Below are 25,364 nucleotides of genomic sequence, written 5' to 3' on the forward strand. Positions count from 1 at the left end.
TGACTGAAACATCAATAAAATCAAAATATGCGCCAATTTCCGTAAAAATTAATAATTATCTAGAAAGTCGTATTTCATATATGAAAGATTAACGATAGCCATGTGTGGTACAACGTTACAAAATATTACTTGCAGTGTTACAATATATTTTTGGCAACTGTTTATCAAAGTAATCTTTTGTGAAAGTACATAAAATTGAATTCTGTGCAAGGTAAACAAGGGATCATGATGGCTGTCACATCGAAATTTTCGTTTCATATTAAGTCATAATACAGATTAAATAAATCAAAACCGGTTATTAAGAGGTCTGTTTATTTAAAATATAAATTGAAATAAAATGAACTATTTTGTGCCTAATATCATTTTTTAAAGTTTAGCTCCTCAGGATACAATGATGCGTGATTTTTATAGAAGGAGCATAAATATTTACGTCCAATTGAAATCGTTACGAAAACAATAGGCAGTGGCTACAATCAGTTTATGTATTTAATGTTAAATAAAGTGAATAGAATCATTCAAATTTTGATATCTACGAGCAAATTTTGGAGTACTTCGTATATTTTTTGGTCAAATTTACCCGTGTCTGGCTTGAGAGCCAAGTTCACCGAGCCAAACTCGTGGGCCAGACTCGTGCACGCACAAGTTTGGCTTGCGAGTCTGGCTTGGTTCACGAGCAAGGCTAGTACGTGCATGGGCCGCCTTACAGCTGCCACCCACTCCAAATGGTACGCAGAATTTAAGTAGATTTAATTTAATTTTGAAAATTTAATGGTCTTTGAGAAGTATTTCTTTGGAACAGCATTGCAAATTTCATGTTAGTGAACTAGTTCATTTCTCGCAATTTATTTACTAACTTGTTTTTCCAGAAAGTATTGATTGTTAATTTTTATAATGTAAATTTTATGTACTAAAATATAAGATATTATGTGAAGAAGATTGAGTCGACATCCCTTCAAATATCATTACATTTGATATAATACTTAAGTAATTTTTTTTAGCTACACATGCGATAGACATGTAAATGTACAAACCTCAATAAAATTGTATTGTTCAAACTGTGTACATTACATATAAAAGATTATAACACTATAAACATATGTATTTTTGATAAGATTAAATATTTAACTCCGTTTAAGAAATATATTAATTTAACAACTACCTTCCGTTAATTCTCTCAACAACTTCATGATAGTTGTGTGTCATTTTTTTTTTTAACTTTTATATGTTAAAATTTGTTCCTGTATTTTTCTATGAAACAAATGACCTTTCATTTGATTTTCTCAATTAATTTAATATTATGTAGAGTAAGTGTGGATAGGTAAAAATAAATTTTAATCAAACAAATAAGACTTGAAATTAAGAATAAACAAAAATATATTTAGTTTAAATTTTACATTTGAGTTCCTCACAAATGATATTTACAAAAAAATTAATTGTGAAGTCACATAGGAACACGATTTTCCCGCACAGAAGAATATTTCTCAAATACTATTAGTAATAATAATACTTAAAAGGAATATAAAATCTTAATACTTATAAATACTGGCTACACAGATTAATAAAATGAACTAAAATTACATATATATTCTTTTACTTTTAACATTGACTATTGAATCTAAATAAAACAAAAACACTTTTAATAAAATACGAACTACTACCTATACAATTATTTTTTGTTGTTTGATTCTGGTACGCTTAGCGTATAGCAGAAATAACTTCATTGTACTCAGAGTTGTTTGTGAGCAAGTAACATACAGTGAAACAATTTACAAAATTATTTTAAAAAAATTCACAAGATTCAATCTTTGGAAGCAAAGCTCCTTGATGAGATAATTATATATGCACCTTAATATACGACTACAAATAAACAATAAACTTTATAAAGTCCATTTATATTCTAGCACAAATATTTACAGCGAGAATTTTTGCTAGTGTAATATATAAACTCTGAATTTTTAGCAAAAACAAATTGCTTATGATTTTCGTACACTAGAATAAACTACGCTTAAATTAATCTTTACATAAAAATAATATTTAACTCGCCAGGGATAATGACAGCAATAACAATTTAATATTATTTTAAATCTCAAGAATATTTGTAGCTACAAATGTCTTAGATGACAAACACGCAATAGTACGTAATAAGCTAAATAAAATACTACTACTTGTTAACGTTCTCAAAGAATTTAAAACAATGTAGTTATTTAAAAAGTACTTAACTTAATAAAAAGTTATGAAACAAAAAGTCATCAACTTAATTCGCGGTTACAATTATTTAAACACATAGTTTAATTTGACAAATTAAAGAAAATTCTTGAATAAAAGTGATGGTATAAAAACATTTTTGAACAAGTTATATTAGATAGGAATCACTTTCATTTTACTTTAACAAGGATCAAACAATTCCAAACAATGAAAGTAAATTTACTTTAAATTTAATAATGTTGTTTGAATATAGTTATACAACACTCCAACAGCAAATAACAACATTTCCGTATGCTGCAGTTTATAATGGTACATAAGAGATCAGTCACCTTCAAAACATTAAACAAGGATGAAAAATCACAATCACTCATTTCTTCTGTGCATCTTCCGAAAACTTTGCTAATTTTTACTAATTTGAAGGGGAAAAACCCGAATACTACCGAGCTATAAATAACCCACAAGTTACTGAAAAAAATATTAGGTAGAGGTTTTTGTTTTGAGTTTCCGAAAATAATTAAAACCCGCGATTTTTCGACAGAAACTGTAAATAATAAATTTTTTAGGGGAAATTATTTGTTCTTCAATAATTTTTATGTTATAACTATGCACTGTACATTAAATTAATCCTCTGATGGTTTGAATCGAATAATGACCAGTGCAACATAAGTGAAGAGCTGATATAAGCTAATATATTTACGATAGGAAAGATCAAATCTTCAAGGCGTAGTACTAATATATCAGCTAACACTCTACGCGTCTGCACAGCAAGAAGAGCACGCAGTAAAGCCACCATGGACTGGTATCTCCATGCGAATTGTAAACCAATGTTGAACTATGTCGTCCAAAATTTGTCAGCCTTGGTGAGATGAACTAGCACAGGAAAAAAAAATCAAGTGTTTCCGTAATAATTTGGTTTATGATTTCGTTTTGTTGCACATTGTACTTAAAGCAACAATAAGCGTACTTTATGACAAAAATATTTATGAGTAACGATATCAAACCTGATTTTCCAAACATAAATGAATTTTATATTTTTTTCTGTACATTTTTTATACTACTCATGCTTATCCCCCGTCCTATTTTTTTTTTTTTGCGCTGAACAACTGGATGATCTTTCCAAAAGCAAAAGCATATCTGAGGCAGACACATGTGGTGAACAAGAACTTCGCTTGCACGAGTAAGTAAGTTTTCACCAGATGTGAAAACAAACCTAAATTTCAGTAGGCTGAAGTTAGTTCTATTTGTTGACCATTTATGTTGATGCTAAGCAAAATTAGCTAAAAGTAAGTAATTTTAATTATGTTTGCCAAATTCATGTAAAATATTTTTTTTATTCATACTTATGAAAAACATACAAGTACCGAAAACAAATTCACTTCAACTAAAACTTTTGGACTTAACACTGAACAGTTTGTCATTGAACATAACTGTAAAAAAATAATCCGAACATTGAAACATTTTGAATTATAACACTTAAGTTAAATGAGACAAGTTTATTACATTGTGATTATGGTACCAATTTTAAACAAAGCGCGAGTATATTTTTGACACAAAAATAAAATAAAAACTATTACAGTATGTGTGAAAAAAAATTCCTGACATATAGGGTCTGAAATCAAGCGACAAAAAATTCAAAACACATAATTTTACTGTGGATTGATGTTGAAAATAATTTTCTTATAAATTTCATTTTATTTTTTTGCATTCCAATGTAGGAGGCGTGCATGGAATACGAATATAAGTCCCCTTCATGTATAATTGTGGCACCAACACACGAGAATTTGAATTTGATGTGTCCACATAACATAAATTGACGCGTCTCGTTTGCTATACATGACATGTAGGCTACACCTTACTGTAATTAACACTTTAGTAGTCCCATATGCTTCACTTGACATGCTCCCTTAGCTTACCTTGACAAATCCCGTTAGCTGGCTTGACATGTAAACTGTGCTGTAATTAACACATCCCACCTAGCTTGCTTTATTCGTCCCATATGCTTCACTTGACATGCTCCCGTAGCTTACATTGACATATCTCGTTAGTGGGCTTGAAATAAACACTGTGATATAATTAACTCATCATACCTATCTTAACTTGAGGCATCCCGTTAGCTTGACTTGCTGGAATTAATGCTTGGACTTGATGTGCTATTCTACTTTGAATTAGCTAGACTTGATACGCTGGTAGAGGGACAATATAACGTTAGCGCAGAAGAAGACGAGGAAGGCGACCAGCACAACCTCTACATGAATTTAACGCACTCTCTTATTTTAACTTAACACACATTATGCGCTTGTGGAGGAAGAATAAGTCTGTGTGGCGGGAGACAACTATTAAGGCGCCCAGCACTCCCACGTTTAGTTACTAATGGCCCTCCTAGCTAGACTTCATGCGCATGCGGAGCGAGAAGAAGGACGTGAAATGGAAGAAGAGGAGGAAGACGACCAGTACGCCCACGGTGAGTCACTAGTGGCTCTCCTAGCTGGACTTGACGTGCATGCGGAGCGATAAGAAGGATGTGACATGGAAGAAGAGGAGGAAGACGACCAGTACGCCCACGGCGAGTCAGTAGTGGCTCTCCTAGCTGGACTTGACGCACATGCGGAGAGAGAAGAAGGATGTGACATGGAAGAAGAGGAGGAAGACGACCAGTACGCCCACGGTGAGTCACTAGTGGCTCTCCTAGCTGGACTTGACGCGCATGCGGAGCGATAAGAAGGATGTGACATGGAAGAAGAGGAGGAAGACGACCAGTACGCCCACGGCGAGTCAGTAGTGGCTCTCCTAGCTGGACTTGACGCACATGCGGAGAGAGAAGAAGGATGTGACATGGAAGAAGAGGAGGAAGACGACCAGTACGCCCACGGCGAGTCAGTAGTGGCTCTCCTAGCTGGACTTGGCGCACATGCGGAGAGAGAAGAAGGATGTGACATGGAAGAAGAGGAGGAAGACGACCAGTACGCCCACGGTGAGTCAGTAGTGGCTCTCCTAACTGGACTTGACGCGCATGCGGAGCGAGAAGAAGCCGGTGGCACGGAAGAAGACGAGGAAAGCGATCAGCACACCCATGTTGAACCAGTATTCGCCCTCTTCAGCGCTGAAGGTGCGCAGAATGACGCGAGGCTCGCGCAGGTGGCAGTAAACCTCGGAGGCGGGACAGGGCACGGTCGTCCGGCCGAAGTCGTATGCGCTGAGTGCCATCCCCGCCGCTGAGTAGCGGAATGTGCTCAGGTAGGACATCCAGCGTATGAAGTGCGGCATATCGCTGATAAGGCAGAGGAAGCCGCCGAATAGCAGCATGAAGCACAGCACCACCGAGCCCAGGAATGTGCCGTTCTGCCCACACACACACACACAACCCACAAAAGCAATTTAATGTTACATCCTTAATCAACATCTACCAATCATTTATTCTTTGGTATACATGGATGTAATAAGTTAGGGAGTGTTCGTGTTCAAATTTTGCCTTGTTAATAATTGATGTCAAGTAAGAACCATCCCATCTTCACATCTGAATAGCAAAATAATGTTTAGTTATGATGAGGTTCAACACTTATTCGATTTGTGCTATGTTTTTGAAACCTTTGTAAAGTAATACTCGTTTAGTGGTGTATTTTATATTATTACTAGCAGACCCGACAGACGTTGTCCTGTACACACGTCGTTAATTCGAAAATTTCAAACATTCTTCAATAAGCTGTAACAATCTGGACTGTTTTGATGAAAATTATTATTCAAGAGTTATTTTAATATCTAACTTCATTACATGTACACTTATTCAAATTCGACCGATCGGTAGCATGTGAGTATATACTGTGTGTGTAAGTATGCATATACAGTATGAGTGAAGTGAAATGTAGAAGCTGTGTTAACTAAAAAGATTCATCTATTACCACACTCAACGGATGAAATTTGTAGACTGGATAATAGCAGCCACTGTCTATGATTATTGACACGGATATTTCTAGGCGTCACCGGAAAATTTTAAGTGAATGAAATGACTGTTTACAGGTTGGGATATTATCCGTGGAGTGTGGCAATAACAGCATCGTAAATACAAACTTTAACTTGTTTTAAGTAAAGATAAACAATCTTATAATGAAACTTTTATAACATTTATTTATTAATTTACAAAAACTTAATTTATCTTAATGCTATTGGATGTACAATATTTTTAGTTAATCCTTGAGGTGTATAAACAAACAAATTCGATGGTTTTGCAACTCTGGAACACGCAACATATAATTGACCGTGAGAAAAACACGGATTTTCTAAATCTAAGCCACAAATTGTCATGGTTTGGCCTTGTGACTTATTTATAGTCATAGCATATGCCAAGCGGATTGGAAATTGTAAACGTTTGAATGGTATAAGCGAATCTGAAGGAATCATTGGGATCCGTGGTAGAAGTACAAACTCACCTTGAAATTTTCCACTCAAAATAGTAGCTTCAAGAATGTTGCCCATGATTTTTTTTATAACTAATCGCGTCCCATTACATAATTTCGGAGCATTCAAATTTCGAAGCAAAATTATAGGTAAACCAACCTTCAGTCGCAAATTATGTGGTGGCATTCCAAGTAAATCTAATGAATTTAAAAATTCTACTGGATAGTTAACAACTTCATCAGGATCAACAACAGTGTCGATCGATTTAAATGTAGTTTCATTACCAGGCAGTAATTGCTGTATTTTGAAATTGATGGCATCAACATCTAAATTTTTCGCAGCTAAAATTGCTCGCTCTCGTAGCCATCCATGATTAGTACAATTATTTCTCAAATCTGGAAAGATACTGTTTATTAACTAATCTTTGGTAGCCACCATGTTGCAAAATTTCTCTGGAAGTCGAATATATTGTGTATCTTCATAGAATTCAATTTTACCATTGCCAATATCCAACAATTGTTCAGAGAATCTTGACGCTAATGGATCATTTTGAAGTTGAACGCGCATATTAATAGTAAGGCATAATTTCCTGACACTTCGCCATAGATAAGATTCTTTTAAACATGCGTTTATTTCGTCTGCATATGTCGCGCGTGGAATGACTGGTAATGTTTGTCTGAAATCACCAGACAGCAACAATAGAGCACCACCGAAAAGCCTAGTATTATCCTTGATATCTTTCAGGGACCTGTCGAGAGCTTCATGCGAATGCTTGTGGGCCATGGTACATTCATCCCAGATAATAATTTTGCATTCTCTCAAAACTTGAGCCATGCCTGAATGCTTCTTTATGTTACACATTGCTTCGGGATTTGTGTGAACATTCAAAGGTAATTTAAGCGCTGAATGCGCCGTCCATCCACCATCAAGTAACGTTGCTGCGATTCCTGATGAAGCAATAGCTAATGCAATATTATTTTGTGATCGGATGCGTGCAAGTATCAATGAAATGAGGAATGTTTTACCAGTACCACCTGGTGCATCAAAAAAAAAAAAAAAAAAAGAATCCACCTTGTTGTGCTGCAATTGATACATTAATTTGATCATATACATTTCGTTGCTCAGCAGTGAGCAATTGTTCATTATTGGCAACAAAAGTAGCCAAAGAAGTTATATCGAAGTGGTGTTCCCGTTGAACATCGCTGTTGATGGTATCTACTGCTGGGCGGTTCGGCGCTGGCATGCCGAAATGGATGAGCGGCATATTCGAAATAAGAATACAAATATGCTCAATAATTATTAATGACTCATTATATATTTCTGCGGAGAATTCGATATTTTGATTTTGATTAGTAATTCTAATCCGATGTAAAATATCCTCACTCATTGAGTCTTTATATTTGTCCCACAAAGCAGATGCTTCAGACGGAAAACACATTGTCAATCTTATTGAAAATAATTGACGAATTTGTTGTGGAGATGAGCTCAGTGCTGCATCTGCAAGTGTGAGATCCCAATGGTTATCATCCTCCAATAAATGTAACTCACGACACGCATCAAAGAAAGTGTCGTATAAAGTACCATTGACTTTTCGCAAATATCGGAAAGATTTTGGTCCAGGAACGTTAACCAATAACAAACGCAAAAAAAAACATTCGCGTTGCTTAGGATGAACTGTATATATTCGACCTTAAGTATTTGTCATAAATATGTCGGTGAATCCTGGGACTGGAATGCCTCGTTTCCGTGGTTCCCAATTTTTTGATTGTTTATTCCACGCAAAAAATTTAGGAACATCAGTATACATTAATGTCCTTGCGAATTGACCAACAACATCTTGTCGGCAACAAAGGTTGAAAAATTCAGTAAGAGTTGTTTTTGGAGCCGTTAAAGCTTGTTGTAGTGCAGTCTGTTCTGTAAAGTAAACACGCTGTCCGTTTTCAAGATGCACAGCCAAATGTATAACAGCAGGATCCCTTTCATGTATAGGAAACGTAAAAATGCGCCAAATAGCTTCGTTACTGCTTATTTATCGACCCATTTGATAACGTGTAATTTCGTCATTGTCATTTACATTTTGAACAGCGAATACAGCTTTATCACTGCCCTTGTGAACATACTTACAAATGTATTTTATAGATTTCACTGAACTGCATAGTTCAACGTTTATGTGCGCTTTATAGGTTTTGCACAGCAATGGTGAATATGGAACTACCCAGCGATTATCAATATCTACTGTCACACCGTTTGATAGACGCAATTCATATGATTGACCGCCATTGTCTACGTCTCTACGCCGGTAAGATGGATAACCGTCAATATTGGTGATAGTATCAGATTGGCATGGTTTTGGAAAACGTTTCGTACATTTTCCATTGTCCATACATGGTGACATCATGTTTAGAGTACCACATGGACCATGGATCATATTAGTAGTTACAATGTCAAACAATTCTTGATCAACATTCGGATCTGGAATTTCGGCTGAAATAATTTTGTCGATTTCTTCTCGGCGTACTTTATCCACCAACCAAATCAAAATATGCGCATGAAGTAAACCTCGTTTTTGCCATTCAACAGAGTAAAGCCAACAATGTGTTTCACCAAATACCGAGTTATGTGTAATCAAATTCATCAATGATTTTAATTTTTGTTTAAAAACACGTGCAGTGATATCATGGCGATGCATCGATGTTTGACCTGGAAACAACAAACTTTGAATTTCATCCCAGTTTGGATTACACGTAAATGTGATAAAAAGATCTGGTCGGCCATATGCACGTACGTAAGTCATGGCGTCTTGAATATACTCTTGCATATGACGCGGACTACCAATGTATGATGATGGGAGAATATATGCGCTACCGATGTTGTTGATGTCATTAGATGCATCTACGTTACCAATAACGGCGTCACGCAAATGAATGTACTCCTCAGCACGAAGTTTTGTTTGATTAAATTTTATATATCGTAATCTCTCACTTTCGATTTTTACGTACATATCGACAATATACTGATGAAATAGCTGTCTGCATCGGAGAATGGTATTGTCTTCATTAGCACGAATCATCAATCGATATGCGTAGAAGTTCATAGCACTAACTTTCTTGATCAGTTATTCACCTGCAAATAAATATATATATAAGAGATACAGAAATTATTTGAAAAAAAAAAAAAAAATCTGTAAGATAGTCTATAAGTTGTACCTGTAGTTGGATTCCTTTGTTTAATACTTAAATGGTATCCATCTTCTCCTTCCCAAAATATCAACGGATACTGCAATGCATCGTAAGAACGATGATTGTCTTGAATTATTTGCATCGTATTATCTCTGCGTTGAATGCAAATGTCCCGACGTTCACATGGGTCACCAGCCATAACAACTGCAACTTCATTAATAGTTGGAACATTATATGTGCCTGCGTGCTCTCCGTAGAGCACTTTGTCTGCTTTAATAATAATGGCGTAGTTGTCGTTTTGCAGTCTGCTAGAAAAAGTCTTGAACAATTGCAACAACTGGTTATGGTTTTGCAAAAACGTTTCCAAAATGTCCACAATTTCTCGTTCCTCCATCTGCTCTATATAGTTGTAAGCGCAGCGTGTGTGTGATTGTTACTCCTCATTGCCCATAAAATAAATTTGTAATAATTTTGGATCGGCATCAGGCATTGTGAGCAATGAACCAATTTGGTGGTACACTTGACCTTGAATTTTGAATGTAGATTCGAAATTACGGCCATCTTCATATGAACAATTTTTGTTGCTCCAAATGATGTCATTTGGAAGCATGAATTGAATTTACGAATTTTTCGCAAAAAAATTTCGATTGAGATGTGGTGCCAGCTAAAAGTGTTTTTAAAGGTTCCGGCGGTGGATTTAGCGATGGCAGTGAAATTTTTCCAGATGCATAACATAAACCAGCTGATTCATCTTTGTACTTGAAAGTATGACAATGTTGACACTTTTTGTCCATACTAACAAATCGAGATTAATGCATGTGACGAATAGTTGATTTCAGGATCATATTCAAACGCAAGGCGATTGAGTGATGCTCTTGTCAATGCTCGATCATTTTGCATCCGGCGTTGGTTACGTTCTCTATGTGCATCCGTCGCTTGTTGACGTGCCTCTCGTTGTCTTACTGCATTAGCACGAAGACGTCGAGTGCGTTGTACTTAATTTTCATTCGCACGTGTAGATGTAACATGATCTCCCAGATTTGCATTATCCGCCGAGTGTTCTTCATCTGTTCTATTTATTCGACTATCATGGACCAATTGCGCGTTCGGAGTACGTCGACCAATATTTCTGGCTCTTCCTCGAAGACGTGCCATTTTTCTGAAGGAAAGAAAACCTGTAAAATAATACGAAACGAATGTGAGTTTTTTTTATTGAGAATGAAATTTTAATTAATTAACAAAAAAAATTATTGTAACAAATTTTAGATAAAAAACGTTATTTTTTTGCTTGATAACTTTTAAAATGAATAATTTTTTCCAAAGCAAATAATTTTTAATAGAATTTTTTTTCAAATTTTTTTATAGTTTTTTTAAATAGTTTTTTTATTTAAAAAATGATTAATTTTTACTAAAAATTATTGAAAAAATTCGTTATGGAATCAATAAACTACACAAATAATTTTAATATTAGGGTGGTTGTTAACAAATTTATACGAAATAAACTCAAGTAATCCACAACGAATATGAGTTATTTATTAAAAATAAAATTTATAATTATCACCGAAAACGATTTAAAGAATGTAATTTTTAATATAATTTTTTTCTAATTTTTTAATACTTATTTTTATTTAAAACACGAATAAAAAAAACAATTAAAAAAAAAAATATTATGAAATTATAGAGCTACACAAATAAATTTTTAGGTTAGGTTGGTTGTTATAAAACTCACGTTATAAAATTCTAATTTTTATTAAAAACAATTGAAAAAATATGTTATGAAGTCAATAAACTACACAAATAATTTTTAGGTTAGGTTGGTTGTTAACAAATGTATACGAAATAAGCTCAAGTAATCCACAACGAATATGAGTTATTTATTGAAAATATAATTTTTAATTATCACCGAAAACGATTTAAAGTATGTAATTTTTAATAGAAATTTTTTCTAATTTTTTAATAATTATTTTTATTTAAAACACGAATAAAAAAAAAACAATTTAAAAAAATTTATTATGAAATTAATGAGCTACACAAATAAATTTTTAGGTTAGGTTGGTTGTTATAAAACTCACGTTATAAAATTCTAATTTTTATTAAAAACAATTGAAAAATATGTTATGAAGTCAATAAGCTACCAAATAATTATTAGGTTATGTTGGTTGTTATAAAACTCACGTTATAAAATTCTTATTTTTATTATATCAATTGAAAAATATGTTATGAAGTCAATAAGCTACCAAATAATTTTTAGGTTAGGTTGGTTATTATAAAACTCACGTGTTAATTTGATAAAAAATTTATACAAAATATATACTTACTTCAATTCCACCCTAAATTCGCAAAAAGTATCGTTTTTTAGGAACACTTCAAAACTCTTCAAACATCAATTTATATTCATAGTTAATATTTTAATTAGCACACGACTTTAAGCGAACACAATAATAACACAAAATTTCAAATATTATTCTCAATTTGATCGCAGCACCAACTGTCGGGACAAACTGAAATTAAAATAGAATAATATTTAATATTTGATGCTGGGATGGTAGCGCAGTCTACCGGATCAATTGTAAAACATTTCAAAATTAACAACTACTTATAAATGAAAAATTAGTTAAATAAACATTTTCTAATTTTTATTGAAAACAATTGAAAAATGGTTGGTTGTTATAAAACTCACGTTATAAAATTCTAATTTTTATTAAAAACAATTGAAAAATATGTTATGAAGTCAATAAGCTATCAAATAATTTTTAGGTTAGGTTGGTTGTTATAAAACTCACGTGTAAATTTGATAAAAAAATTATTTTTTTGCTTGATAACTTTTAAAATGAATAATTTTTTCCAAAGTAAATAATTTTTGATAGAATTTTTTTTCAAATTTTTTTATAGTTTTATTTTAAATAGTTTTTTAATTTAAAAAATGAATAATTTTTATTAAAAATGATTGAAAAAATTCGTTATGGAATCAATAAACTACACAAATAATTTTATAGAGAAATGACACACACTCACTATTTGTGTGGCTATGAAACATGATTTTTTTCTGCAATTTAAATTGTAATATACAAAAAGGGTATTGAAAATTGAAACAAATATGGCGACACTATAAACTGTCAGGATCTTAATTTTTTTCTTACTCTCTACTTAGTTCCTTACAATAGCAAAACTTAATGGCTTCTAATAATGCTTTGCCATTTTTGCTTTTAAAGCGTGTTTTTTTAGTTTTTATTAACTCAGAATCGAGATAAAATATCCAATTGTGAATCTAAACCATCCTCACTATTTGTGTGGCTATGAAACATGATTTTTTTTCTGCAATTTAAATTGTAATATACAAAAAGGGTATTGAAAATTGAAACAAATATGGCGACGCTATAAACTGTCAGGATCTTTATTTTTTTCTTACTCTCTACTTAGTTCCTTACAATAGCAAAACTTAATGGATTCTAATAATGCGTTGCAATTTTTGCTTTTAAAGCGTGTTTTTTTGTAGTTTTTCTTAACTCAGAATCGAGATAAAATATCAAATTGTGAATCTAAACCATCCTTGAATCCCCGTGAACTCACACACAAAATTTCATCAAAATCGGTCCAGCCGTCTAGGAGGAGTTCAGTGACATACACACGCACACAAGAAATATATATATAAAGATTGTCAGCGAAATACTACCAAGATAACTAAATAACTTTAAGTATTTTTACACAACTACGCCCAGTGTTTCTAAAGACACGTGGCGGTCATTTCCATAAACCAGAGGGGTTTTCTTGAGGCACTCCCGTTTAACCTAAATCCAGTCATTCCGGCGAAGTTGCATTTTTATATCATCACCGCTCATCGTCTCTCATGATCCCGATGTGGTCAAAATGTTAAGATTGGTAATTAGTAGTATAGGAAAGTATTTTCTGAAACTGGCTTCTGGCTGTGGTGCCTGTGGTGCCGACCGCCATCTTGGATTTGTGACATCACGGCGGCAAAAATTCCTCAAAATTCCTCAAAAATGACTCAAAATGACTCAAAAATTCCCGTTTTAAGAAAAAATTTCCTGTTTTCGAGGGAAAAATTCCCGTTTCGAGGGAAAATTTCCCGTTTTATTCCGTAAAAATCCCAACGGCTAAAAATTCCTAAAACTGGCTTAAAACTCCCAAGAGATAGCCGCTTATAAGCCATTTCTAGGAATAAGGATACCATGACCGCCATCTTGGATTATGACATCAGCGTTACAATTTTCGTTACGCCCGCCATCTTGAAAATCGACAATTTTTTTGTTAGAAAATCGCGAAATATTTTAAAAATCATTAAAAAAAATATTTGATCGAATAAATAATAACAATCTTAAAAACCACTGTTGCAGTTATCGTTACGGTCGCCATCTTGGATTATATAAATGTTGCATATTTCGTAACACCCGCCATCTTGGTTGAGTACTATACCATCGTTACACTTTATGTTACGACCGTCATATTGGATCCTAATAATGTTGCAATTACCGTTATGGTCGCCATCTTGAAATTTAGACGCCATATTGGAAATCCGTAATTTTTATGTTAGAAAATCGGGAAAAATACCAAAATTCATCAAAACATAACTTAATAGGATTCTGATTGATTATATCGATTCCCGTCCTTGGTTCGAAACTGGTGAGGGCAAAAAATAAAAAGAACATCAGATCCTTCCTCCACAGAAGCCACCTACAGACTGACCTACCACCAATAACAAGGTATTTACCATCAGCTGGTATCACGTCATGTCCGCCATCTTGCCTTCATATGCAGAAGACAGCCATCTTGTTGTAGTCTGCTAGAGTGTGCTGGCGAAATGTTAGTATAATGTTCTCTTCACCATACCTTTAACTTCATCTATTGACATTTAACTTAGTCATTGACCTTGACATTAAAATTTGTCATTGACCTTGACATTAAAATTTGACATTGACCTTGAAATTTGACCTTGAAATTTGACATTGACCTTGAAATTTGGCCTTCACCTTGAAATTTGACCTTGACTCTGAAATTTGACCTTGACCTTGAACTTTGACCTCGACCTTGAACTTTGTCCTTGGCCTTGAAATATGACTTTGTCCTTGTCAACCATCATGGATCCAACATTTTAAGTTCAGTACATGCTACCTGGTGCTACCTCCTGCTGGAGTACACCATCTTGTGCGTGTACTCGTCTTATACAGTACATTTCCATCTGGATAATTTAATTCCAACCCACTACAGTGCAGTAAACATTTATTATTCGGCCGCCATCATGAAATCATGTCATAATGAAGCTATAAAAGCGGGAAAAAATCCAAAATTCATCAAAAAAAATAACTCATTAACTTACATATTGATTCGATCCGCTCCAGTCCTTGGTTCGATCCCAAAATGATGCAAAACATTTAATTTTATATAAAAAATAATAATTTCAATAAACCATGTTCAAAATTCTTAAAGAGACTTTAAATCCTCTACTACCATCATCCTATCAGACATCAAGACCACCATATTGGTAATTCGTAATTGTAATGCTAGAGATTCGGGAAAAAGTTCATAATTCATTAAATAAATTTGTAATCTATATACAGATTGATTAAATCGACTAAGGTCCTTGGTTCGATCCCTGGCCGATACAAAACAACTTTAATTTTAAAAAAGTACCAGAAAAGTGTAAGGCTCGAGAAATAAAACACCTCAAAGTCTTTTACAAACATAATATTTATTACACAATTTCTATCCTACTACAGAATCACTTGCGAAAGCCAGCAATCTTATAAAAATTTAGCCCTGCATAGCCGTGCAACGACTACTTCTTAGCTCCAAAAGGCTCCAAATGCTCCAAACGGCCTCCAAATGGCTCCAACAGCTCTTACAGCCTCCAAATGCTTAACACAGCTCCAAATGTCTCCAAATGCTCCAAACGGCCTCCAAATGCTTGACAGCTCCAAATGCTTCAAAAGGCTCTAAATGCTCCAAATGACTCCAAAAGGCTCCAAATGCTTCAAAAGGCTCCAAATGCTCCAACAGCCTCCAAATGCTCCAAACGGCCTCCAAATGCTTTACAGCTCCAAAAAAAGGCTCCAAATGTTCCAACAGCCTCCAAATGCTTAACACAGCTCCAAATGGCTCCAAATGCTCCAAACGGCCTCCAAATGACTCCAAGAGCCTCCAAATGCTAAACACAGCTCCAAATGGCTCCAAATGCTTCAAAAGGCTCCAATTGCTCCAAGAGCTCCATCTTCAATTGGTTCCAACTGATTCCAATTACTTTTCTTATCGAACTTGGCATGATTACTAACATGTCTTTATTAGTATACTTTTTACTGGCAGTGGTAACGTATTTTGCACCTTTAAGTTATAAGTTTTATTTAGAAATCAGATTTCGATAATTGGTAGATACCATTTGGAAAGAAAATATATTAATTTATCTTCAAGTTTATACACATACATTTAATTTAAGCCATTATTGTATGTAGCCAGCTTCCCTCAGTTCTTTGAATATGAAGGATATTTCTTTAATGTTCGAATAGTTTCCTGCACAAAGCGATCCATGTAGTAGTCGTAGCCTGCCAACAAAATGTTAGGATCTTCCCATAAGGTATAATCAATCTCTCAAAGAAAACAAGTGGTGGTTTTCTCCGAGTACTTCTGATTAATCTGGTCAATATTATGATGGTTTTCTCCGTGTGCTCCTGATTATTCTTGCCAATATTATGATGGTTTTCTGCGTGTGCTCCTGATTATTCTTGTCATAATTTTGATGTTTTTCCCGTGTTCTTGCAATCATTCCTGTGGTTTCTTCAAGTGTTTCTGACAATTCTGAGAAACCGCTCTCTGCATGGATTTTTTTTTGTCTAATGAGAGATGTCATTTTATTTGGAGTTACATTTAATTCGATAATTTCTGCTACTAAATCAAAACTTGCAATATTTTTTTTCAGGTGGAATTAAAAAATATAATTACTCAGTCAAATTAATATTACGCCATGAGACATCTGTGGAGCACCAACATGCAAGACGAACTTCCTTTTCCTTGGAGTCTAGCGAAGCCATCCTTCTTTTGCGATCGTTAGTGAGCATCCGGCATCCCGCATAAAATAACTAAATATTATTTACCTGCAAGTAACATGTGGCGACATCTGTTGTTGAAAAGCAGAACTACTTGCAACACGTACCTTTGAATGAGATAAATTAATTCTCGCTGATGAAATAATTAAAAAATTCTATTTAAGTAATACATCTAATTTAAAACTCTTAGTTTGCGTCTGGCATTAGTCTCAGTAACTAATATGAATCCTGATTCGGGATTAGTTGCTGTATCGAAACGTCATCACTGTAGATACTGTAGCAAGGTGTTTACTTTGAGAAAGAATGCTAAACGACATGAGAGAAGCGAGTGTAATTTGGGTCCTTGTCAAAAACCATTTAATTGCAGTCAGTGTCAGAAATCCTTTGGTAGAAGATATTACTTGGATAGACATTACAAGACCTGTACAATTAAGATGAATAAAGATAACGAAGACTGGACTACAACATCGCGAAAGAGGAACGAAGGCGAAAAAGCTAATGCTAAAATTACTGATCTAGATCAAGATAATAATTTAAAATTTAAAACAAACGAAGGAAGTTGTAACCACATTAGAAATGAAAATATATTTACTCCAATATCTAGTCGTCTCCATGAAAATGTGAAAGATGGAGAACCACCTGAAGCTTACAAGGTCGAAGACTTTGATGAATCATCTGAGGCTGGCATGATTGAAGATTGTGGTGACACATCTGAGGCTGACATGATTGAGTACTGTACTGAAGCACCTAAATCAGGCAAGATAGAAGACTGCGATGGCGGTCTGAGACCAAAACGATGGAAACGTCGTAATAAAATAAATTATCCTGATCAAGTTTGTGGTGCTGACATGATTGAAGACTGTGGTGACACATCAGAAGCTGGCATGAACGAAGACTGTGCTGACACATCTAAGGCTGACATGATTGAGTACTGTGCTGAAGCACCTAAATCAGGCAAGATAGAAGACTGTCATGGTGGTTTGAGACCAAAACGATGGAAACGTCGTAATAAAATAAATTATCCTGATCAAGCTTGTAATAATCACTGGCACGATGTCGAAAGTGACCTTGTGGTTGGTGTTAAAACGATAGACACCAGAGATAATAATATTTATTATAAACATGCAAGGATGATGAACGCAGCAGAAGAGATTGATTATACCTTATGGGAAGATCCTAACATATTGGTTGACAGGCTACGACTACTACATGGATCGCTTTGTGCAGGAAACTATTCGAACATTAAAGAAATATCCTTCATATTCAAAGAACTGAGGGAAGCTGGCTACATACAATAATGGCTTAAATTAAATGTATGTGTATAAACTTGAAGATAAATTAATATATTTTCTTTCCAAATGGTATCTACCAATTATCGAAATCTGATTTCTAAATAAAACTTATAACTTAAAGGTGCAAAATACGTTACCACTGCCAGTAAAAAGTATACTAATAAAGACATGTTAGTAATCATGCCAAGTTCGATAAGAAAAGTAATTGGAATCAGTTGGAACCAATTGAAGATGGAGCTCTTGGAGCAATTGGAGCCTTTTGAAGCATTTGGAGCCTTTTGGAGCTGTTGGAGCCATTTGGAGCATTTGGAGCCTTATGAAGCATTTGGAGCTGTCAAGCATTTGGAGCCATTTGGAGCTGTGTTAAGCATTTGGAGGCTGTTGGAGCCATTTGGAGGCCGTTTGGAGCATTTGGAGCCATTTGGAGCTGTGTTAAGCATTTGGAGGTTGTTGGAACATTTGGAGCCTTTTTTTGGAGTTGTTGGAGCATTTGGAGCTGCTGGAGACATTTGGAGCTGTCAAGCATTTGGAGGCCGTTTGGAGCATTTGGAGCCATTTGGAGCTGTGTTAAGCATTTGGAGGCTTTTGGAGCATTTGGAGCCTTTTTTTGGAGCTGTTGGAGCATTTTGAGCCTTTTGAAGCATTTGGAGCCTTTTGAAGCATTTGGAGCCTTTTGGAGTCATTTGGAGAATTTGGAGCCTTTTGAAGCATTTGGAGCTGTCAAGCATTTGGAGCATTTGGAGCTGCTGGAGACATTTGGAGCATTTGGAGCCTTTTGAAGCATTTGGAGGCCGTTTGGAGCATTTGGAGACATTTGGAGCTGTGTTAAGCATTTGGAGGCTGTTGGAGCTGTTAGAGCCATTTGGAGGCCGTTTGGAGCATTTGGAGCCTTTTGGAGCTCAGAAGTAGTCGTTGCACGTCTATGCAGGGCTAAATGTTTATAAGATTGCTGGCTTTCGCAAGTGATTTTGTAGTAGGATAGAAATTGTGTAATAAATATTATGTTTGTAAAAGACTTTGAGGTGTTTTATTTCTCGAACCTTACACTTTTCTGGTACTTTTTTAAAATTAAAGTTGTTTTGTATCGGCCAGGGATCGAACCAAGGACCTTAGTCGATCTAATCAATCTGTATATAGATTACAAATTTATTTAATGAATTATGAACTTTTCCCGAATCTCTAGCATTACAATTACGAATCACCAATATGGTGGTCTTGATGTCTGATAGGATGATGGTAGTAGAGGATTTAAAGTCTCTTTAAGAATTTTGAACATGGTTTATTGAAATTATTATTTTTTATATAAAATTAAATGTTTTGCATCATTTAGGGATCGAACCAAGGACTGGAGCGGATCGAATCAATATGTAAGATAATGAGTGATTTTTTTGATGAATTTTGGATTTTTTCCCGCTTTTATAGCTACATTAATACATGATTTCAAGATGGCGGCCGAATTTCAAGATGGCGGGGGCACCTCGGTAATAAATGTTTACTGCACTGTAGTGGGTTGGAATTAAATTATCCAATGGAAATGTACTCTATAAGATGAGTACACGCACAAGATGGTGTACTCCAGCAGGAGGTAGCTCCAGGTAGCATGTACTGAACTTAAAATGTTGGATCCATGATGGTTGACAAGGACAAAGTCAAATTTCAAGGCCAAGGTCAAAGTTCAATGCCAAGGTCAAATTTCAAGGTCAAGGCCAAATTTCGAGGTCAAGGTCAAATTTCAATGTCAAGTTCAAATTTCAAGGTCAAGGTCAAATTTCAAGGTCATGGTCAAATTTCAAGGTCAAGGTCAAATTTTAAGGTCAAGGTCAAAGTTCAATGCCAAGGTCAAATTTCAAGGTCTAGGTCAAATTTCTAGGTCAAGGTCAAATTTCAAGGTCAAGGTCAATTTTCAAGGTCAAGGTCAATGACAAAGTTAAATGTCAATAGATGAGGTTAAAGGTATGGTGAAGAGAACATTATACTAACATGTCGCCAGCACATTCTAGCAGACTACAACAAGATGGCTGTCTTCTGCGTACGAAGGCAAGATGGCGGACATGACATCATAAACTCTGATGGTAAATACCTTGTTATTGGTGGTAGGTCAGTCTGTAGGTGGCTTCTGTGGAGGAAGGATCTGATGTTTTTTTATTTTTTGCCCTCACCGGTTTCGAACCAAGGACGGGAATCGATATAATTAATCAGAATTCTATTAAGTTAATTTTTTGATGAATTTTGGTATTTTTCCCGATTTTCTAACATAAAAATTACGGATTTCCAAGATGGCGTCTAAATTTCAAGATTGCGACCATAACGGTAATTGCAACATTAATAGGATCCAATATGACGGTCGTAACATAAAGTGTAACGATGGTATAGTACTCAACCAAGATGGCGGGTGTTACGAAATATGCAACATTTATATAATCCAAGATGGCGACCGTAACGATAACTGCAACAGTGGTTTTTAAGATTGTTATTATTTATTCGATCAAATAATTTTTTTAATGATTTTTAAAATATTTCCCGATTTTCTAACAAAAAAGTTGTCGATTTTCAAGATGGCGGGCGTAACGAAAATTGTAACGGTGATGTCATAATCCAAGATGGCGGTCATGGTATCTTTATTCCTAGAAATGGTTTATAAGCGGCTATCTCTTAGGAGTTTTAAGCCAGTTTTAGGAATTTTCAGCCGTTGGGATTTTTACGGAATAAAACGGGAAATTTTCCCTCGAAACGGGAATTTTTCCCTCGAAAACGGGATATTTTTTCTTAAAACGGGAATTTTTGAGTCATTTTGAGTCATTTTTGAGGAATTTTGAGGAATTTTTGCCGCCGTGATGTCACAAATCCAAGATGGCGGTCGGCAGCACAGGCACCACAGCCAGAAGCCAGTTTCAGAAAATACTTTCCTATACTACTGTAATTCATTCAATATATACCGAGATGCTTGACATAGCGGTTTATTGTAGATGGCGAGGAGTGAAGTGATGAGGCTGGAGAAGCAAAGAAAAGGAAGGAGGAAAAGGGAGATCCCCCCAACTGACGTAAGACGTGCAAGTCAAGTCCCCGCCGGGGTTCACTGAAAGTCCAGCTGGGATCCTCCGGGACACACGTCGCACTCACCACAGGGTTGAACAGGGTCCCGAAGAGAAGGCCGATGCTGTCGCCGACCAGCGTGGTGACGATGCACGTCAGCAGGAACATGGTGAACCGCGACCAGCAGAGCGGCTGGGCCGTCAGCAGGTACGTCACGGAGATGTGGACGGCACAGAACATCACCTGCGACCGTTGGAGTCGGGAATGACCAGGAGATGGAATGTTGCGAAGTATTTGCAGACACTATTCACCCTCACCATCGCCATTTTGCAAAACCCAAAGATTTTAAAAATGGCACTGTACAATATCTGATGATTTTCAAAGAGTATGAAAAATAATTTCTGTGGTTTAGCCAGGACCTTAGCCAGAATTTTGTGGAGGTTTTCAAGAATAACCATTATATGTATTTTTTGATAAGTAAATATTCTTTATAGGCTAGTTGAATTTTTAAAGGGTATTGAAAGTCACACTTAAATATCAATGAATATTAGACAGTTAGCACTCCAGCATTTACACATACAAATTTTAGTTGTGATATTGCTTTAGGAAAGAACACTGGACTTTTTGTACTTTGGTTTTTATTTAGTTAAAAATTTATTCTTAAATCAATTGTTTGATTATTTCGATTAAACAAGTCATAAATATACATGTTAATGTTATTAAATAAATGAGACACACAGGTCAAGTTTGTCTGAAAGACATGTTTATAATAACACACATTCAAACCGGCATTAAATATCTGAGAATGAGTCATGTCGGGTTATAATGGGGAGGTAAAACATTATTTTAGCCCACTAAGAAATACAATATTGCTTTAAAAACAATCTATGTAAATCTTTGTAGCTAAGGAGCTATATTTTTCTTATTCTGTATTCGCTTGTGTTTTGAATGTGTTACATCCTAGCTCTCGGTATACTGTATTTGGTTGGAGTAATTTCGTGAATGGAACGAAAGTCGCATGGAACGGACATGAGTAACCACGGTGCTGGCATCTGTGGCGGATGGCGCGAACCAAATATCACAAAGCCAAAGGGATACATTATTGTATTAACTGCTTAGTGAATTTTAACACGATGGGCCGAATTTTAATAAAATTACGTGTCAAAAATAAGATCCAAAGCCGGGGTTTGGTATATTTTTAAAGCTTTCTTCGCTTTAATCGGAGCCCCTTTTCATTATATATTTTTAAATTTTGGCATTCAATTTGGAATTAATACGATAGTCGACGTAGCTGCTCTGGCAGCGAATTCTAACTTCGGGAGCGGAAACTAATTGTGATTCGCGTCCCGAAATTTAGCTGAATAATAAACCATTTGCGTATGTTTATCTCGCTTGGCATTTTTCAAAAGAATTATACGTTTAATTTCATGTCCGAGTTTAGTATTACAAGGGTATTTGCTACGTGAGAGCACATGGATTTGATCGTTATCGAAGGTTAGATGTTAAACATTTCTGGAGAGTTTTGTAAGACTCTTCTTTTTAAATCCTGGAAGGGAGAGATCCAGCGCCCGCTAGCTACGTCACTGGTCAAACACAGCCAGTTCCGTAATAAACAGTTCTATTAAACTGTTCCCACGGCGCAAACACAACGCTTCACCCAGTGTTCATTGTGCCCCACATAACGTGCACCATAAGCTGCACAGAAAAAAAATCTCTAGCTACTTTAGTTTGTTATGCTACACGAAACTATAAGGTAACTTATATAAAATATGGTTATGGTTATTTTCGCATACATGAAATAGTTTATCGAGTTACTACTGAGTATTTCTTACGAAAAAGGGAGCACAATTTTATATTTTAATTTATGTTACATTCAAGCATAATTTTTTTAAACCTTGGAAAATAGATTTGAATAGTCTATAATTTGATATAATTATGTTTTGTCATGCTTATTAATGTGCGCAGTCAATACTGGAAAGCTATTCAGGGAACGGTTTACAAATAACTTTTAATATCGGAGATACTGGGATAACACAAAGCATAAATGCCCGGGTAACAATGCGAACCCAGTAGGTATTACCGCGAACACTATTTTGTAGTGATTCAGTTGTTTTCATGCGAATTAAAAGAATTCACAAATATCTATAACCTTAAATGAATATTCGTTTTCTATTTACAAAAAATAAAGTATCGTGTGGGCGAAAAGCAGCTTCTTCGCTCAGTATCAGTGTAGTAATGCATGAGTGGCCACCCGCTGCCTGCAAACTCCTCCCTGGATCACAGACTTAATGATATGTCATAGACAGATCATTGTTTCTTCTTAATTGGGGATACGATTTTGCCATCACAAATATAAAAATCAAATGTGGCTGATATCCACACGCGCGTTTGTTTACAAAAATACTCAAATTGTTTGTAAAATCATAAAATAGTGACTATACGCAGTTAAAAAATATCATGAACGAAATTAATTTTTAACAAGCAAAACTATATGTGTTTTTATTACACCAAAAAAGTTTCATTAGCGTCAATCATGCCCTGAGAAGCTGTTTAATCTAAATAAATAAAAATGTAAATATTCGTTTGTTCAAAATTCTAAATCTCCGAATGTTCATCACCTACTGCTTTGAAATTTCGACACAACGTTGCAATCGAATAAGGGCGTGTTTTATATACATATGCCACACCTGTGCCAGGTAAAAAGATTGATAAAATATAAATTGGTAAAACATAGATTTTTAATATCCTATTCGCTATAGAGTGACACATATAAAGACATGGAGAGATATATAGATATGGGTACACAGAAGAGAGCGATAGAGAGGTATAGAGGAAATTATATATGTATAGAGATATACATATAGGGATAGATGTAGATAAATAGAGAGAGATAGAGATATGTATAGAGATAGAGTTATAGAGATATACATAGAGGGATAGAGAATTAGAGAGAGATTAGATTAATGCTTTGTATATGTGAACCTACTTCAGACAAATTACAAAATATATTTATTGAGGCATTGCACCGGATGGTAGGCATTAGCTAGTGATGCAATGTAAATATTTCTGCTTTGCAGCATGGCGGCTGTTTATATCAATGTTTAGTCAATACGCAAGACACGTGCAGATGAAGTATAACATAACAGTCATGTGACAGGTTCGCAAGCATTGAAACTTCTCTGAGTAGATGCTTAAACAAGACGTCTATGGTCGCCGCTGAAGGCCAAACGGCATGCAAAGCTCAAATTGTTTACGCACCATTTACAAACCACTCAAGATTTATCAAAGAAGCAATTAAGATATATTTTCCAATGATAGTTTCATTTCATGGTCTATAGACCATCTAACTCTTAAAATGCAATACACGATGAGTTTCTTTAGAATTATGATTGCACAAGAAGCATTTTAGGAACTCTTACACAACGCATCGCTTGGTCGGGAGACATTGCACTAACTGGTAAGCTAGTTTTCAGAAATGCGTGTTGAAAGAAACAGCTGAACTTAGGAATCCTTATCTTTGAACTTGCTTGCAAGACAGAAGCTCACTTCTCAAAAAAAACACGGCCGTGTTTCATATTTAAACAGTTTAGGAGCGAGCCTTTATTATAGCGCGCCTTTGCGCTGTTATAACACGTCTTCAACACTATGGACTGTAGGAGCACCTGGGATGGTGTTGCTTTAAAAAAAAAACAAATGGCGTTTATTGTGAAATTGTATCACGCTTTCAATCCCCCGTAACTTTAATAGCCAAACACATTTCCGCTGTTCAACTTTTTGATGTGTGAGTTTCTGAGGAAACACATTTCAAGATTTAAAAAAATTATACATCTGAAACATAGGGTGTTTTTGTCTTGAGATTTATTCGGTGGCGTCCTATAACATGAATTTAACTAACAAAAATATGAATTGAATACATCTGCATGTTGATTTTTTTTTGTTTGATACGTTTTGGAATACTTCAAAACAGTTCCCAGTGAGAAAGTTACGTTAGTAGATGTAAATAGAGAAGTCTGGGGAAAATGCAATTATAATGAGACTACGACTTGATGGCTCAATGCCTTGTTGGCTTGCCAGTCGTGCCATGTTCAGACGTGTTCGCCGCTCGTTGCTTATGGTCAGGAGCTCGGCGGCCATTTTTTATGTCGCCACATCCACCATCATAGAATCCACAAATTTTGAAAAACTGTAATTATCTAGCTATAAATTCG

General features: G+C 35.1%; 1 protein-coding gene across 1 annotated transcript in view; it reads right to left on the reverse strand.

The window, feature by feature from the left end:
• Positions 1-1,424: 1,424 nt before the first annotated feature.
• LOC134538429 (ATP-binding cassette sub-family G member 1-like) overlaps positions 1,425-25,364 on the reverse strand; it is a 203,314-nt gene continuing 179,374 nt past the window's right edge. Inside the window, exons 11-12 of the mRNA XM_063379752.1 lie at positions 21,244-21,399; positions 1,425-5,544 (exon numbers count right to left, since the gene is read on the reverse strand). Coding sequence (XP_063235822.1) covers positions 5,197-5,544; positions 21,244-21,399 — 504 coding nt within the window. The 3' untranslated portion in view covers positions 1,425-5,196. The remainder of the gene's footprint in view (positions 5,545-21,243; positions 21,400-25,364) is intronic.

This window comes from Bacillus rossius, chromosome 13, assembly GCF_032445375.1.
Source record: "Bacillus rossius redtenbacheri isolate Brsri chromosome 13, Brsri_v3, whole genome shotgun sequence".
NCBI classification, from domain to species: domain Eukaryota; kingdom Metazoa; phylum Arthropoda; class Insecta; order Phasmatodea; family Bacillidae; genus Bacillus; species Bacillus rossius.